The sequence below is a fragment of the Anabrus simplex genome, chromosome 1 (assembly GCF_040414725.1).
Source record: "Anabrus simplex isolate iqAnaSimp1 chromosome 1, ASM4041472v1, whole genome shotgun sequence".
Taxonomy (NCBI): domain Eukaryota; kingdom Metazoa; phylum Arthropoda; class Insecta; order Orthoptera; family Tettigoniidae; genus Anabrus; species Anabrus simplex.
In genome coordinates, this window is record NC_090265.1 from 1,319,169,808 (window position 1) to 1,319,188,632 (window position 18,825).

Consider the following 18,825-nt stretch of genomic DNA (forward strand, 5'->3'; position numbering starts at 1 on the left):
CTGATAACTGCATATGGGAGACAAATCTCCACAATGGAATTATTGCCTGCCTAGCAATTCCAAATGGAAAATTCTAAATTCCCATGGAGGGAATTAGACCATTTCATTACCCCTTGGTTTGGTGAAATGTTTTTGAGGAATAAGTTTCAGCTTCTTTTAAACATTTTAAATTTAGTTGTCAACAGTAAACTTTCTCCTCCTGGCTCTCCAAACTATGATCCCTGTGATTGATTCCAGACTTTTGTAGACCATGGTAATAGGCTATTTTATCATCATTATACTCCTCACCAACAACTATCCATAAACAAAAGTTTAGTTTGAACTAAATACCGTACACAACTACACCAACATATGCTGAATAAGCACCATCACAAGTGGGGGATAAAATTTTGGATGTTGTGTGTTACAGTTAGTAAGTATTATGTTGGGTTTCTTATGTACCAAGAAGCAAAATCCAGTGAAGACAAAACAAAATAAGTAAATAATGAACTGGCCTACACTGTAGTGACAAATCTTCAGTCTCTAGGCAATTATTTTATCAAAGGTTTTCATATTGATGTAGATTATTTTATATCAGTCCCCCTTGCAAAAACACTGATATTAACTTGGAACATTTATTATTAGCACTATATGAAGAAACAGGAAGGGACTACCAGACGCTGTGAAAAGACATTCAAATTAGTTTGTAATAAACATTTCAGACAGGGACAATTTTAATAGTGAGATCTAAACAGAAAAGGTCTGAAGAAAAAGTCTTCACAGCAGATTTCTCTGTTGCAAGCTGTGTGCATCAAGTGAGGCAAAGGCCCACATACTAAATGTGCTGCTCTTCATAACTGCCCTAAATAAACAAACTATATTTAAAGTTATGTCTATTTCAGAAAAACACTCAGAGTTTTTAAAAGTTGTGTTAGGCTTAAATATTTTTAATGTGTGTTAGTGGTAAGTATTAGTTATCTTACAGTGTAAATATACAACCATACTTCTAAGTGCTTCAACATTGGTCTGAAACTTTGAACAGCAACATAATATATCAGGTGATACATCTTCAGCTCAACAAGTTTTGGTAAGAGAAATGATCATGTTATTTTTATACAATTCTCTTCAGAAATAAATTCTCTATTATTACACATATGCTGTAGTATTACAAATGGTCTTTTGTCAAACAGATACTGAAACTGAAAATGTTTTTTCCTGAAAATAAAAACAATTGCCAACTATAACATCAACTATTAAAAGTTTTTGATTCTTTATAACTCAGAATAAATTGTTTATTGTATACAGTCCACAGGTAGAAACTTTCTTGCCAGTATTTGCCATACGTCATATATACATGAGAATTTTATAAAATTATCTTGTTATTTTCCTTTATCTTACTAATGGCATATATTTGAATTTTTATTGTATTTATTTTTATCATTCATAGTAACTATTTTATAGAAATCTCTTCGGAAATACATTCTTTATCATTATGTATATTCTGTGGTATTGTAAATTATTTTTCAAATTAGATACTGAGACCGAATATACAAAACAGTGTTTTTCCTGAAAATGATAATTATCTACAACAATTAAGGGTATTTAATTCTTTGTATCACTCTGAATTAATTTTTTATTCTGTTTAATTAGCATGTAGAAAACTTCTTGTCAGTATTTAACATGCATTGATACATATAGGCAAACTTTATTGGTGAGTAAAATTATGTTTTTATTTTCCTTTCTTTTGCTAGTGATATAATTATGTTTAGATTTTATTGTATTGTTTTTATTTTTTTCTTCAACATTATTATTTTATAAAATTGTATTCAGAAATACATTCTTGATCACTGAATATGTTCTTTTGTATTGTATATGATCTTTTCAAAATAGATATTGAGATGGAAAATGTGAAAATGTTTTTAATTCCTGAAAATAAAAATTCAAATCGAGCTGCTCTCTACTGCCGCCATGTAGTCTTTAGTGTTTTCTCTTTGGTTGTGAGCAGATATCATTTGTTCAGTTCAGTTCACACCAGCCACTTGATTCATTCAGATGGATTAATTGTATTAAACTTGTTCCTTTTTGTATTCAATAAACCTCCAATTTAAAGTAATGGTCATTGTATTTCATTTTATAATCCACAGTCTTATTAACTCCTCAAGCTGGCAATTTAATCCTGAACTGCTTACTTCCTAAGTAGTATTTAAATTGAATCTGACAGAGGTTTAGGCACCATCAAGTTAAAGAATTCATAATGTTAAATATATTGAACATACTGTAATACAAATTTTAGGACTACTTACCATGATCATTATCAGTATTTTTAAGTAATATATGTGATGACAACAGTTCAGGGTTATCCATAACTACCCATAATATTTGCAAAAATATTTGGGTAAGTTCCACATTGGTTACCAATTTATTTCAGGCATATTTGCAAAATAATCAAAAAATATTTATGTTGGAAATGTAGGCAGTATCAAAATATTCATGTATAATTTCCAGGAAAGGCTGAATTTTAAAGTTTATAAGCCTTGTGTATGTATCCCATGTAGAATTGTCAACAAAATATAAGTACCGCAAGATGAGTTCAAACCTGTCCCTTGCAATTGTTCGAGAGAATGCAGGGGTTTCTAGAAATTCATCCCCAGTGAAATAGCTCTTTGGGTGGGTTTCTACATTAGCCCCACCAAAATTACAAGCCACAAGAACACATAAATTCCATCCCCTGTCACTGATTCCCACTTGCCAGCATGTAACCTTGATTCCAAGGGCGTGCCAAATATATGTTCTGCCTCAAACCTATTTGTCTCTCGAACAATTAGGTCAATCACTTTGTCATCAAAAAACAACAGAAAAGCATCTAAAACTGTCTCACCGAGCTCAATAGCTGCAGTCGCTTAAGTGCGGGCAGTATCCAGCATTCGGGAAATAGTAGGTTCGAACCCCACTGTCGGCAGCCCTGAAAATGGTTTTCCGTGGTTTCCCATTTTCACACCAGGCAAATGCTGGGGCTGTACCTTAATTAAGGCCACGGCTGCTTCCTTCCCACTCCTAGCCCTTTCCCGTCCCATCGTCGCCATAAGACCTATCTGTGTCGGTGCGACGTAAAGCAAATAGCAAAAAAACTGTCTCAAAATGTTTTTTGGTACCCGGCACACCCGTAAGGGTGATCTTTTATGTGTTAGTGAAGAAATCTACCTCTCGCCACAACCAACGAACAGCGGACAAAGTTATTACAGCTAAAGCTGTTTATTCTTCATCTGTACAGTCTGCCACTTCTCCAGTAACCTCTTGCTTTACACAATCACTGTCGTATCACTACCCAAAATATTGCTTCCCGATACATCACTTCCACTACTGTAATCTAACAAAAGAATAATCTCTGCGCTTGTAAGCGAATGAGGCCTGGCCATTCGTCTACAACTGAGTAGGCTCTAGCCTGCGAAGCAAATAATCCCTGCAAAGTATTTGCTTCCGGTACTTCCCCTTTTTAAGTGGTAAGATATTTCGAGTTAGATATATTTCAAAAACCATTCTCGGGATGGCAGGAAATGACAAGATACCTTATAAGGCAACTTCTTTGAAACTCAACAGAGCTCATTTAATGTTCTCATAGGGTCTCTCTATTACGTGCCAGGCTGAGTGGCTCAGATGGCTGACGCCTTGGCCTTCTGACCCAAACTTGTCAGGTTTGATCCTGGCTCAGTCCAGTGGTACTTGAAGGTGCTCAAATACGTCAGCCTCATCTCGGTAGATTTACTGGAAAGTACAAGAACTCCCCCAGGACAAAATTCTGGTACATCGGCATCTTGGAAAACCACAAAAGCAGGCTAGTTGGCCTTAAAGCAAAATAACATTGTTGTTGTTCTTGTTATTATTATTATTATTATTATTATTATTATTATTATTATTATGATTATTATTATTATTTCTCTGTTAGGTTATCAGCCCAGAGGCTGTTTGGATCCTCAAATAGCACCACCATAAATTATGTGGTTATACAGAAATTGCAGAAAACTGATAGCAGAGCTAAAATTAGGTTTACTAAACAAGATGAGAAATGTAGTAGTTTGCCACTGCATTCTTCACTTGCTCAGAAAGTGCTACTGCAGCATGAATGACTCTATGAATAATACATTTAGTAACACTCAAACCACTTGTGCTCCAAATATCATTCACTGCAACTTACTTAGATATCATAATATGGCATGAACAATAATTGTACAAAGGCTTCAAGGAATAAATAACATCCATAACCATCTGTCAGGCAGAATACCTAATGTTACAAGATCAGGCACAATGTATCTGAGAGATATAATTGACATATTTTATTGCTCTGTGCTGTTTGAAAAAGTGTGATTTTTAAATTGTATTATATTCTAATGTTTTGTTTATTTTTGGTATTCATTATTTATTTTTGAGAGCAATATTGTATTATTGTTCCAAACTGGTAAGTGTGTATATTGCAGGAAATAAATTATTATTACTGTTATACAACAAGGGAAAGCAAAATAACATTATATTGTACAACATATGGGTAAACAATAACTATCATCAGGTATTTTGAACTCTTCATGAACATTATTACAATTAACAGCTTATTTCTATGAGGTACACGAGAGGGTGCAAGAGAGTGCAATATATTTCACAAATACCTCTTCTTGATAAACGTCGGCAAACTGTACGGAATGTACAGGAAACAACATGGTCCAACCGAAAAAAAAAAAAAAAGAACTAAATAATTCTACACACCGTGGAAGCTACACATCTATGATAAAAATAAAAATCGGCTCCCCAGTAATGAACCAAGAAGTGCTACAGTGGGTTTTAAGAAGACTATGGGTTTCAGTACGTTGAAAAATGTCAGAAAAGTATCTCTCAATTATATTGCACCTGACGGATGATTAGATATATGATGGTGTAATATACCAACCTTTTTCTCATATCTTCCTTTCGTTTGTCTTCTCTCTCTTTTTCTTCCCTTTTCTCTTCTTCCTTCTGAACTTCTTCCTCAACCTTCATTGAGGAATTTTTCTTATCTAACTTCATTATTTTCTGCTTCATTTCAGATATTTCTTTATTGGCAGATATCAGCAACTTTGTGACTTGTAAATCTACATCATCTGGATCAATATAGGCAAGAGTCTGTCAACAAATAAATGGAATTATGTCCTCCTAATGAAAATAAAAATAAGTTCATACATGAACAGATTAGATACTGCTTGACATTTCTACTGCTTGAGATTCCTAGGGACAATTTGTAACAGAGATGAAATTATAATGAAGAAATTGGAAAAGGGGTGAAACTAACCAGAAAGAAAATAAGAAAAGTAAGGTTATAATAGATTCTTATCTTAATTCTTGTATAGAATAAGCAAACTGCAATTATATCACTGATATATAACATTTTATGTAAGAAAGAGATTTGGACTTCTTTAAAAATAATTAAAATTTGACTTCTAATTCATAATTCTCCTTCAATCATTCCTATGGTTGAAAATCTAATTGATTTCACCCTTAAATCAATAAGCACTACCATCACTAGCATACTCACAACAATCAGACTCCTACAACTATGATCGCAATTGCATTTTCAATTGCTAACACAGTATAATACTATTGGTCATCATTTTTCGTGCCTCTGTGTCAAAGAGAACTTTTTAAAAACCTAAAATATTTTACTTAGTCTTACTATCACAACTTTTGATGGTGACTGTACTTCCCCTCATGGAGTACAGAACATTAACAAACCCAGTCTTCGTACTGTAACTTTTCCACTATATTAACACAGAGAGTAATCTTCTACTGTATTTCTACCATAAATTATTGAACTTAGTTTGATGCAAGTTTAATGGACTAGTATAAATTGGAAACAATTCCCTAAACTCATAGGTAAATATTAGAAATATTGAGCTATTGATTTGTTGTTATTATTCCCTTGCTGGAGAGATGTAGTGTTTACAGTGCACTGTGTTTCCTGGTATGGACTACAGCAATTTGTTATTTTCATTGATCTTTCTCAGTCTCAGTATATAATTTATTATTACCTTTAAATATCATGTACAAATTCAATGTAATGTTGTGCTACATAGGGTAATAGTCCAGAACAACATATCTTTGTCACTGGAGAGTTACAAAACATTCGATCCATTTGTAAACAGGTTATTGGAGACTCTAGAAATTATGAGAAAACATGTTATGTCATCCTTGGCTTTGGCAATATGAGTGACCGAGGTATGAGCAATGCTAGTAATATCATTCCTTATACAGCCAGTCCCTGTTATGAATGGTGTGAAAATATCACTCATAGGGTCGGTTGGTGCATGTGTTTCAGTGGGCTTGGCAGACTGATGTGCAATAGCAACTTCTGGCTCGGCGAGGAAAGCAACGGAAAACTACCCCACTCCTCATTTCCCTAGAATGCCTCTTTAGTGATGCCTGGACTATCTATGATAGCTTTTGGTGGAGCTGTGGAGGATCAAGCCAGCCTTTGGGCTGAATACCCAATATACATCTATTATTATTATTATTATTATTATTATTATTACATGTGAGGTGTGGTTATGAAGTTGTTTCTGTCTAATAGTATTATTATTTATGTAGATATGTACAAACTTTATTTGGTATAAATCGTGGTCGTATCATTTATTATGTGTGTCTTGTGCAACAAAACATGTGAGGCTATGTCATGACATGTCTGCTGTATGTATATTAGTATGAGTTTATTTAATGTAAGAACACGTCATTAATAGTATATAATTTATTATTACCTTTAAATATGATGTACAAATCCAATGTAATGTTGTGCTACACAGGGTAATAGTCCAGAACAACATATCTTTGTCACTAGAGAGTTACAGAACATTCAATCCATTTGTAAATAGGTTATTGGAGACTAAAAATTATGAGAAAACATGTTGTGTCATATTTTTCTAGAAGTCTGGCCAGGCAATGTATATAAAGAGGCAGCCTTGTGAGTTGGAGTTGAGTTTTTTTTTTTTTTTTTTTTGCTAGGGGCTTTACGTCGCACCGACACAGATAGGTCTTATGGCGACGATGGGATAGGAAAGGCCTAGGAGTTGGAAGGAAGCGGCCGTGGCCTTAATTAAGGTACAGCCCCAGCATTTGCCTGGTGTGAAAATGGGAAACCACGGAAAACCATCTTCAGGGCTGCCGATAGTGGGATTCGAACCTACTATCTCCCGGATGCAAGCTCACAGCCGCGCGCCTCTACGCGCATGGCCAACTCGCCCGGTGGAGTTGAGTTATTAGCAAGTTGAGTTGTGAGAGCAAGTCATTAATCGAGTATGTGAATTTATGTTGTGATTTTGTTGTGCTGGTAGTTGACTGACATGTGAATGTTGCAGCCTTCTTCTTCTTCTTCTTCTTCTTTGTAGCAGTATTTTGCTCAAGATGCAGTTTATTAGTATGTGTGTGTGTATAATTTGTAAATAAAATAATGTAGACAATTGACAGCATCACAGGTATGAATCTTTGTGTTTCCGATAAGTTTAGAAAAATGTTATTTGTTTTTCGTACTCTTACCAATACCTTAAAAAGTTGAAGCAGTGTATGCGTACTACAACCTGTGACAATAAAGTTTGATGAATGAAGTCAGAATGGTCGATCCAGCAACACTGGTGACACACAATGCTGCACCTGCGTAGCAGCAGGTTTTGACCACCTGCTCCCAACGTTCTTCAGTTGAGCATCATGTGTGTGCCGTGTAAGACCTGTTTGACACAGTGCGTGTTTAGTGCATTGTTTATGAACTGCGAACAGGAACATGAATGGCCAAAAGATCAATGTACAGTTTTGTTTTAAGCTTGCCAAGACACCAAGAGAAACACATGCGATGCTGGTACGTGTTTATGAAGATCAACCACTGTCCTTGAAGTATGTGTACGAGTGGTTCGCCCGTTTTCCAGGAGGCCAGGAAAGTGTTTCTGACAACCACCGTAGCAGAAGACTGGCGACCGCCGTCAGTGACGAAAACATTGAGAAGGTGAGGACATTAATCACGAACGATTGGCGATTAACTGTGTGCATGATAGCGGATGAACTGCAGATTAACCGTGAGTCCGTGCGACAAATTGTTATCCAAAAATTAGGGAAGAGGAAAACGTGTTCTCGTCTTGTGCCACATCACTTGACTGAAACAAAACGGCAAAGCATGGAATGGCGTTCTCCGGGATCCCTCGTTAGAAAAAGGTCAGCCGAAAAGTCACACATCAAAGCGATGCTCATCACCTTTTTCAATAATCAAGGCATTATCAACAAGAACCAATATATATTGTGCAGATCTAAACATGCAGTCAGTCTGGGAAGTGCCTTCTTACCCAGCACATGTGTCTCTGAATGACATAAACATGAGGTCAGAAAACTAAAAAATGAATATATATTGGTATTATAAATTTACTCATTCGGAACAAATATTTCTGATTCCCTATGGGAATCAACATCTATATCATCTGATGGCCAAGCAGGCATCAATTTTTGGTAGTGGGACAAAGTGTCTCGCAGTGCATTGGCACTGCCGGTGGCTACAATTAGCCTACGCAGTGGCCTCCACGGTATGCACTACCAGCATCTTGGTAGGTGTGCTAGGTACCAACTGATGAGCCCAGCCTAGCACACGGGGGCGAAACGCTGGCAACCAGGAATGAGTTAGCTGGAAAATTTATAATGTCCAATAACGGACCATTTATATTGGTATTATAAATTTACTCATTCGGAACAAATATTTCTGGTTCCCTATGGGAATCAACATCTATATCAATCATTGCAAGTTACAGACTTTCCAAATTTGTACGGGAAGTGTTGGTAATAGCCTTACCTGGCACATCCCATGTTGAGTAGCTGTTTCTATTTTAGTGTACCAGGCGGAATATTGCATTCTGATACAAGAGGTGCTCAAAATGTTTGCCATTTGTTTGAATGAATGTCTGAACACACTACCTCATTCATTGTCATATATGTTCGAACACTCTAGGCATTGCACGTATTCTATGGCAACCTTGTTCCACATGCTGAAGAAGTACTGCGGTGTCCATAATGGCATGTCTGACTCCAAATTTGATCACAAATTGAAACTCTCCCCTATTCTAGTTAATAACTGAAACAGGTTTAGCTCGTAAATGATTGACTGTAGAGCATATGTTCATAGGAACATTCCATGTTATTTTGGGTTGTACTGTCCATCCACAGATTACTCCCCACATGTTTGGGAATGGCTTGTACATATACAGGGTGTTAGGTGTATACGTGCAGATATTAAGCTAGTCGGCAAAGAAAAAGACATCTCACAATATATGCTATGTACTTTTTATCTTGTCCTATTAGTTTGCCCATAACTGAGCCAAATATTTCAGGACCTAATGTGTTTTGAACGGCTGTAGCAGGATATGCCGGTTACGTCATTCTGTCCACGCGTAGTGGAAGTACAGTAGCAGAGTCTAGGGCTTGTTGAACCTGTTTCTTATCGCAGGCCAACACATGTTGTTGTGCACTTCCCCTAAAGGCTTGGCAAGTAGCAGAGGATGACTCACGTGCCAGGCCACTTGCTGTACTCGAAAACCGGTCTAGGGTACTCTGTGTGAAATGTACACAGGATCCTTACAGTGACCTCGAAGATACGCACCAGCACATACGTGCGAATAAAGTATTGTGTAGTTGTGTGTGATTTATAAGACGTCAATGGCATTACTCAGTGATCCAACCTGACAAAATGAAAGGAAATAGTTAATAAGTAAATGAAAAATGAGCGCAACATTTCTGTGCTGTTATTGCGACAGTCTACGATGAATTTCTGACAATAAACAATGCGAGTTGTCTATGCTTATTCATAAACTTTTCAGGTCAATGAAAGAACGGTGGACACTGAAAGAAAAGGCTGTAAGTATTCAGTCATATTGTTATTAATGAGACACATTTCAAAAACCGTAGTTGCAGCCATGCGTGAACATTGCTCGAAGGAACAATAGCTACTGTGGATTTCTTTTGCTAGATGCTTTACGTCGCACCGACACAAATAGGTCTTATGGCGACGATGGGACAGGAAAGGGCTAGGAGTGGGAAGGAAGCGGCCGTGGCCTTAATTAAGGTACAGCCCCAGCATTTGCCTGGTGTGAAAATGGGAAACCACGGAAAATCATCTTCACGGCCGCCGACAGTGGGGTTCGAACCTGCTATCTCCCGAATACTGGATACTGGCCGCAGTTAAGCAACTGCAGCTATCGAGCTCGGTCTACTATGGAATTGCCACCGGGCATTTCTAATAGAAGGCTTATTCTTCTTTTTCCTAATCTGTTTACCTTCCAGGGTTGGTTTTCCCTCGGACTCAGCGAGGGATCCCACCTCTACCCCTTAAGGACAGTGTCCTGGAGCGTGAGACATTGGGTCGGGGATACAACTGGGGAGAATGACCAGTACCTCGCCCAGGCGGCCTCACCTTCTATGCTGAACAGGGGTCTTGTGTAGGCCTTGCGGCGGAATGGGGAGATTGGAAGGGATAGACAAGGAAGAGGGAAGGAAGCGGCCGCGGCCTTAAGTTAGGTACCATCCCGGCATTTGCCTGGAGAAGTGCGAAACTACGGGAAACCACTTTCAGGATGGCTGAGGTGGGAATCGAACCACCTCTACCCATTTGACCTCCCGAGGCTTAGTGGAATCCGTTCCAGCCCTCGTACCACTTTTCAAATTTCGTGGCGGAGCTGGGAATGGAACACGGGCCTCCGGGGGTTGGCAGCTAATCACACTAACCACTATACCACAGAGGTGGACAGAAGGCTAATTACCGGGCAGTAAGTGCCGATAGGTAATGTAACGGACCCGTTTAATTAAAACGTCCGTAATAATAATGTTACTACTACTACTACTACTAATATCTTTACGTTCCACTAACTAATTTTCACGGTTTTCGAAGACGCTGAAGTGCCAGGATTTTGTTAAGCAGTACGTTTTTAAATGCAAGTAAATCCACAGACACGAGACTGGCGTATTTTAGCACCTTCAAATACCACCGAACTGAGCCGCCATCGAACCTGCCAAGGTGGGATCAGAAGACCAGCGCTCTATCGTCCGAGCTACGCAGACCAGCATTGGGGCTTAGAGTAAGTTGATCGTGCGGTTAGGGGCGCGCAGCTGTAAGCTTGTATTCTGGTGATAGTGGGTTCGAACTCCACTGTCGGTAGCCGGGAAGATGGTTTTCCGTAGTTTCCCATTTTCACATCAGGGAAATGCTGGAACTGTACCTTTATTAGACTTCGAACGCTTCCTTCCCACTTGTATCCGTTTTCTCTCCCACTAAGACAGTGGTGTCGGTGCGACGTAAAACAATTTGTAAGTACATGCTTCGGTAATTTCGGAGACATGTCTGCAATTATATTATTAATAAGAATTCGGACATGTTAAAAGTTCACTATTTTCTTTAGTGTTTTCTGACAGATTACGAGCTACGAATTTGAGTGGGGCGATTAACTTTTATTTTCATAATAGTCAGTAATAATAGACTAACACAGTTTTTATAATAATATTGTTAGTGGCTTTTCGACGGATGCAAGCTAATTGCACGGCCAACTCGCCCAATAATAATAATAATAATAATAATAATAATAATAATAATAATAATAATAATAATAATAAATCTTCACGTGCCAATGGAGACGCGCGGTGTCGGAATTTTGCCCACTGGTATTCTTTAACGTGCCCGTAAATCTACCGATCAGAAGCGGTCGTATTTGAGCACCTTCAAATACCAGCGGACTGAGCCAGGATCGAGCCTGCTAAGTTCATGAAACCAGTGCTTGAACGTTTATTTTGATACGTTGAATAGGCACTGCAAAATCAGCAGTAAGCTAGAAGGTTCTCATTTACATTTAAACATGTTCTCTTCGGTTGGAAGCACGAAAGGAAGGTACGTTTAATTAATGCATGTTTATAACATATCCCTTACTGGTATGAAGTAAAACGTTCGATGTGTTTTGACATTTCAATTCCGATACTACTCACTTTGAAATTTTATCCCATGCATTCTTTCGTTGACGTAATAAACTTTATTTACGTACACGTCAACACGGGTTGTTTCTGCACACGGCGAGTTGGACTCCCAAAAGACCATGATATTGAAATCGCACTGTGGGAGAATATTCCACGTAAGCAGTTCGACAAAAGCACTAGACCTGTCACATGCTGGTTGTCTGCTGTTCTTAGCGACGGGGATGTCGCTGGACGGGTTCCCCACCCCTACATGAAACCGGTCTGTCTGACCTTGACCTGAATAACAGCTGTCAGAGATGCGAATTATCGTCCGTACTTTGCGTTTTAAGGGCCGATGACATTAAGACAGCAATCATCATCATCATCATCATCATCATCATCATCGTCGTCGTCGTCGTCGTCGTCACGAATAAATATTCAATAAAATAATCGTTTTATATTCATCATTACTGAAATAGGAACTATAAGTTAACATTTAACTTAAGAAGATTGCCTAGAGTGTTTTGTTAATTTACAAAGGAAAGTTTAACATTTCTTTTAATGCAATCTGTATGTTTTGTTTTCTAAACTGTTGTACTGTAATGTTTAACATAGGTACATTATGTTGTTCACAGGCGTTTTCGTGTACGTTCGTAAATCCGTACTTTTCTATTCGAGATAGTCTTGTTACCGTCCACTTGGAATTACGGAGCCCGTACTGTATGTCAGTTCATTATTTTTCTACAACAGAGTGTTACGAATGCGACTGTAGTTCCCGCGACCACGCCACTCTTATGTCTGTGTCACTAATGTGCACTTTGTTCAGCTGTGTGCTGCTTGACTATGTGGCTCTCGTTACCTTCTTCTTCCTCTTCTTCTACTGCAGCCTTATGTCTTAACAGGTATACTGTATTCTACCGACATCATCTCAACACGCAGTAGCGTAATCTGCTGCGATTTACCGAGCTCGATAGCTGCAGTCGCTTAAGTCCGGCTCCATGGCTAAATGGTTAGCGTGCTGGCCTTTGGTCACAGGGGTACCGTGTTCGATTCCCGGGAGGAAATTTAACCTTAATTGGTTAAATTTGCTGGCACGGGAACTGGGTGTATGTGCCATCTTCATCATAATTTCATCCTCATCAAGACGCGCAGGTCGCCTACGGGAGTCAAATCAAAAGACCTGCATCTGGCGAGCCGAACTTATCCTCGGGCACTCCCGGCACTAAAAGCCATACGACATTTCACTTCAGTGTGGCCAGTATCCATTATTCGGGAGATAGTGGGTTCGAACCCCACTCTCGGCAGCCCAGAAGATGGTTTTCCGTGGTTTCCCATTCTCACATCAGACAAATGCTGGTGCTGTACCTTAATTAAGGCCACGGCCGCTTCCTTCCCTGTCCTAGCCTGTTCCAGTCCCATCGTCGCCATAAGGCCTATCTGTGTAGGTGCGACGTAAAGCCAATTGCTGCTGCGATTTGTTATTAGCACCATCATAGTAAAATGTAATATAGTTGTGGCGGAATCTTCTTAGATAAGTTCGACATCTGTGGATTGTGTATAATTTGATAACTCATCTGTACTCATGAAAGCGACCGTCGGCCTGGCGTTCAGGTTAATAGCTACATGTCTCTAACGTGTAACCTTGTTTATGTTTCTTATATTTGTTGATGTGTATGTTAGATGTTTATACACAATACGAGATTACAGCTGACTCATCCCCACGAGCTTGACCTGGTTCTCGCTTTACGCATAGTAATCTGTAGGTAACTACTGCGACCGATGCTAACTCACGTGACATACATTTCATCTTGTTTCCTCTTAAACCACGCATATTTTACTATTTTCTTCCACGTATTTCAGCTTTTAATGACCTAATAATAATAATAATAATAATAATAATAATAATAATAATAATAACGTTAAGTGCTTTACGTCCCACTAACTACTTCTACGGTTTTCTGAGACGCTGAGGCGCCCGAATTTAGTCCCGCACAGTTCTTTTTATGTACCAGTAAATCTGCCGACACGAGGCTGACCTACAGTATTTGAGCACCTTCAAATACCACCGGACTGGGCCAGGTTCGAACCTGTAAAGTTGGAATCAAAAGGCCTGCACCTCAACCGTCTGAGCAACTCAGCCCGGAAGGAGGCACGAAATGTAGGTACGTTTAATTTATTTAGTTGTATAACATGTCCAATATTCCTTTGAAACTAAACGTTCGATGTGTTTCGGTAATTCAATTCCGATGCTACTCACTTGGGCATCCCATAACTGCTTTCGTTGGCGTAAGGACCTGCCATCTTTCTTGTACCTTTACGCAATGCACAACGGGGATCTACTGTATTTCACGTCCCGGCGCGCCTATACCAACCATTAATTATATCACACGCTCGTACAGGTCCCGCACGGATTCAGGTTTTCAGGTCATTTCCATACTCACTAGACCACGGGGCTGATGACCACACATATCCCATCCCTTAAAGGACATAACAGCAAATGAACCAGTATTAACGCTGAGAATTCGGAACATCCAGGGTCCGAAACCGATGATCAGGGTTGTCCGAAGCCCCTAAGACGGAAACTGAATACTGACAACTACGAAACCACTCTGGCGAGAATGTAAGGTAACAAGGCATACGCTACTGTAGTAGCCACCTTCAGCTGTTATCGTAGCTCAGTTGCTCTTAAACATAAAACCAGTTTGACAAGTATGTTACGTAACATCTCGTGCACTGCATAGGAAGCGTTCACCTGTTGTACGTAAACATAAACAGAAACCAGTTTGGCACGCATGGCGCGTGACTCGCCTGTTCTCAAAGGGAAGCTATTCATTCACAAGAACAAGGCATACTACCTATTCTAAAAACATCGTATCTCTTTGCTCTCGAAAATAACTTCCGAGAATTTCTAAAAGTTTGATATATAGTGGTTCGTCACATCGTTCTCTATTGCTAGAAGAAATATCTGCAGGTATACACCTAACACCCTGTATATGTATACCAGGTGGTCAACCAGCCCCTTGTGATCTAGTTTTATGCATCTCGCTGCTTTTGCTTCAATGCTGAAATACATTGGTCCCTCTCCCTAAACCAGGGTAATATAATGAGATGTGTGGTTACAGGTTAGAAAACAGCAGGAATCATGACTGCCACTATTAATTCATTATAGGTACCTCGCATTAGCCCATAAAACAAGCACAGATACAAGGATTTTTTTTTTTTTTTTTTGCTATTTGTTTTACGTTACACCGATAAAGATAGGTCTTATGGCGACAAAGAGATTGGAAAGGCCTAGGAGTGGGAAGGAAGCAGCCGTGGCCTTAATTAAGATACAGCCCCAACATTTGCCTGGTGTGAAAATGGGAAATCATGAAAAACCATTTTCAGGGTTGCCGACAGTGGGGTTCGAACCCAGATACAAAGAACACACACCTTACAATGGGAGATGCACATACAGACCAGGAGCAGATATTATATAGGCTGGGAACTGCCAACTGCATGTCAAGCCTAGCTAACATGAGAAGGGTACTGTGGAAGATATGATAGTGGACAGCTCTCGAAGATTAAAATCCCATGCAATTTTCTTTTACTACCAATTGCCTGGTATGTGGTAAGGTTGCATACTTGATAGCTTTCAGAAACTGATTTGTTTATTTAGCCCTGTAAAAGGCCGTATGAATCATGGCATAGGGTATGGAGCTGGGTTGGACCAGGATAAGGAGGTGATGGTCTGTGGCTAGGATGCAGGAAACCAAAATATTCACTGGAATGATAACAACATGCGATGGCAGGTAGGTATGTAGCTATGCAAACTCCTCTCCTTCGAGGCAAGTCACAACACAACACAAAGCTTATTCACTGCCTCGTAATTTTTTCCAGTGACAAGTATGTGGATATGTTACTTATCTATGGAGAAGCTAGACAGAATGCATACCAGGCATAATATCTGTATAAAAAGTGCTATCTCAATAGACAAAAATCAACAGGTATGACATTTTGGAGTGTGGAAAGACATCTGCAGGCTATTGCATCCCTGGGAAGGACACAGCCTGTTCGATATCATCCCATGATATCTGCTCACAATGAAGAAGTGGTGTTGGGCGCTATCCAGCAAAACCCGCACATTAGCACATGGGCCATTGTACAGGAGATGGGCATCAGCTGGGTATCTGTTATGCAATAGTGCATACACAGCAGTTTCACCTGTACCAGCTGCACATACAATGGAACCATTAATTGCCATAATATGCATTACTGGAGTGTGTATAATCCACATTGGGTATTACTGGCAGCTTTTCAGGTACAGTGGGGCATGACCGTATGGTGTGACAATGTAGGTGATCACTTTAGTGGTACCCATTTTTTGAGGGACCTCTGATGGGAGAATGCTATCTGTGGTTTCTTCAAATTGAACTACCACCATTCTTGGAACATGTGCCACTCGTTGACTGCTGCAGGATGTGTTTCAAAATGATGGAGCTCCACTGCACACGACGGTAGTTGTCTGGAACCATCTCCATGAGAAGTATCCTGATAAATGGATAGGAAGGGGAGGACATGTCCCCTGGCCCACCAGATTGCCTGACCTTATGACCATGGATTTTTTCTGTGGGACCATATCAAACAACTGGTTTATGCACAGGAGCCAGCCAGTCATGATCATCTTAGACAGATCATCACCAAGGCATGCCGATCTGTTCCACCGGAGATGTTGCAATGGGCCAAATATTCCTTACAACACCTTGCACAACTCTGTATTGACCACTGAAGTCATCAGTTTAAGCAGATGCAGCGTTAAATGATGTAGGTAACTGAAATCCTGTCACGTGTTTCCTAGCCGTGTCCAACCCAGCTTCATACCATATGCCACCATACCAATGGCCCCTTTTCTTGGTCAAATAAACAAATCAGTCTGTGGAAACTATTAAGCTTATGACCTTACTGCATTCCAGGAAAGTGTTATTATTATTTTTTTTTTTTAAAGCAATACTTGTATGGGATTCGAATGTTCTAACCCTCAAGCACTGTTCACTTTTCAATCTCCAACCACGCACCTGCCAAGTAAGTTATTGCGAAGCTTGACATGCAGCGGGCAGTTTCCAGGCTATACAATACCTGTTCCTATTCTGTGTGTGCACCTTCTGTGCTAGTTTGACGGGTTCATTCGGGGTACTCATAATGAATTAATAGTGGCGCTCATGATTCCTGATTTTTTCTAGCCTGTAACCACACATCTCAATATATTACCCCAATGTATTTCAGAATTGTAGCACATGTAGAGGGTTGCATAAAAGTAGATTGCAAGGGGCAGATGAACCACCTGGTATATAAGGAAACATAAAGGACCAGTAGTATTGCCTTCTGAAACCCTCCTCTTAATCACTACAGAAGTGCTTATGCCATTCTAATTTTCTGTATCCTATTTTCTAGAAATTTGTCCACCAATTTAGTTGCTCTTTTGTCCAGTCCAATAGTCCTTTTACTTTTTTTTTTAGTAGTCTCCCATGATCTAGGTCATCAGAAGCCTTGAATAAATTAAGAGCAATTCAGTCTATTTGACCTTCTGAATCTAAAATATCTGCTATATCTAGCTGGAATCCTGCAGGTTGAGCCTCACTGGAATAACTGTTTCTAAACCTGAACTGTCTTCTATCAAACCATTAAATGTTCTAATTCTCTTTAAGAAATTAAGTTGATCTGTTGGCAGATGTTATCTTACAATGTATCTAAATTTTGCAGATTTGTCTTGTAAATTTGATTTTAATGTGTCCTCCAGAGATTTAGTAGAGTTTAAATTAAGAGATTGAGCAGTCCATATATTTTTGCTGTTAACTCTACCCTTAACAGTTTGTAAATCATCTGCAAGGTTTCATTGACTGTATGAAGCTTCTCAGCGTCCCACTGAAGAAATAAAAAAACTATATTCCCTCTTTGTTAATTTAGTGTAAAAGGGTAGAAAAATGTTTAGCAGATATTGTACACTATTAATTTATTGTTGGAAGTATTATCTCCCAGAAGGTTTCATCTGACTTCTGAAAGCCAAGCTTATTGAAAGCTTTATACAAATCCATTTCACTGCAATAGCTAAAACAGGTGCCCTTTTCTGTCAACGCAAGTGACACAATCATACATATTTGCACAACCTGGTTGAAAATGGGTGGAGCTGCAGGTTAAAGCTTGTTTATAAATAAATCCCATTATGACTTGGAACTCGAACACCTGGGAATTTCTCTTCATATAACCTCCAGATGGCATGAGTCATGGCATGACTGTCATATGCATCATAATTGAACACATGTTGTGGAATAAAATATACCTCTATTATGTGTCATTTGCTGTACTAGAATTGCTACAGCTGTGTTCAGATAGGCAATGGAAGATCAAAATGGTTTGAGACAAAGAGAGGTGTCAAACAAGGAAGTGTCCTATCACCACTCTTGTTCATAATAGTAATGGACAAGATCATAAAGTCTATCAAGAAAATGGACAGCAGACCAAATGCCCTGGTGTTTGCTGACGATGTGTTCCTATGGGATGAAATAGAAGCTGAAGTACAGAAAAAACTGACTGCGTGGAACTGTTCAATACATTGGAGATGAAGATAAGCAAAACATGGACTGTAGAAATGACCATCAACTCGTAAGGAACAAACTCAAACCTCTTTTTTAAAGGAGCTAAACTAGAATCCATTTCTCACTTCAAGTCTGAGATTGCTCTTGGTAAACTGTCAGAGTTTAGTAAATAAACAATTAAAATTCGGTACATTGAGGGAATCTTATGAGACAGATGTGGTGATAGGAGTGGAATCGTGGTTGAGAGAAGGGGTGGGTAATATTGAAGTATTTCCAGAAGGGTATACAGTCTATC

The 18,825-nt window shown here is 39.1% G+C and overlaps 1 protein-coding gene across 1 annotated transcript in view; it reads right to left on the bottom strand.

The window, feature by feature from the left end:
- Window positions 1-18,825, bottom strand: part of LOC136858300 (unconventional myosin-VI) — a 384,418-nt gene that overhangs the window by 91,269 nt on the left and 274,324 nt on the right. Inside the window, exon 17 of the mRNA XM_067137739.2 lies at window positions 4,916-5,127. Within this exon, the coding sequence (XP_066993840.2) occupies window positions 4,916-5,127 (212 nt within the window). The remainder of the gene's footprint in view (window positions 1-4,915; window positions 5,128-18,825) is intronic.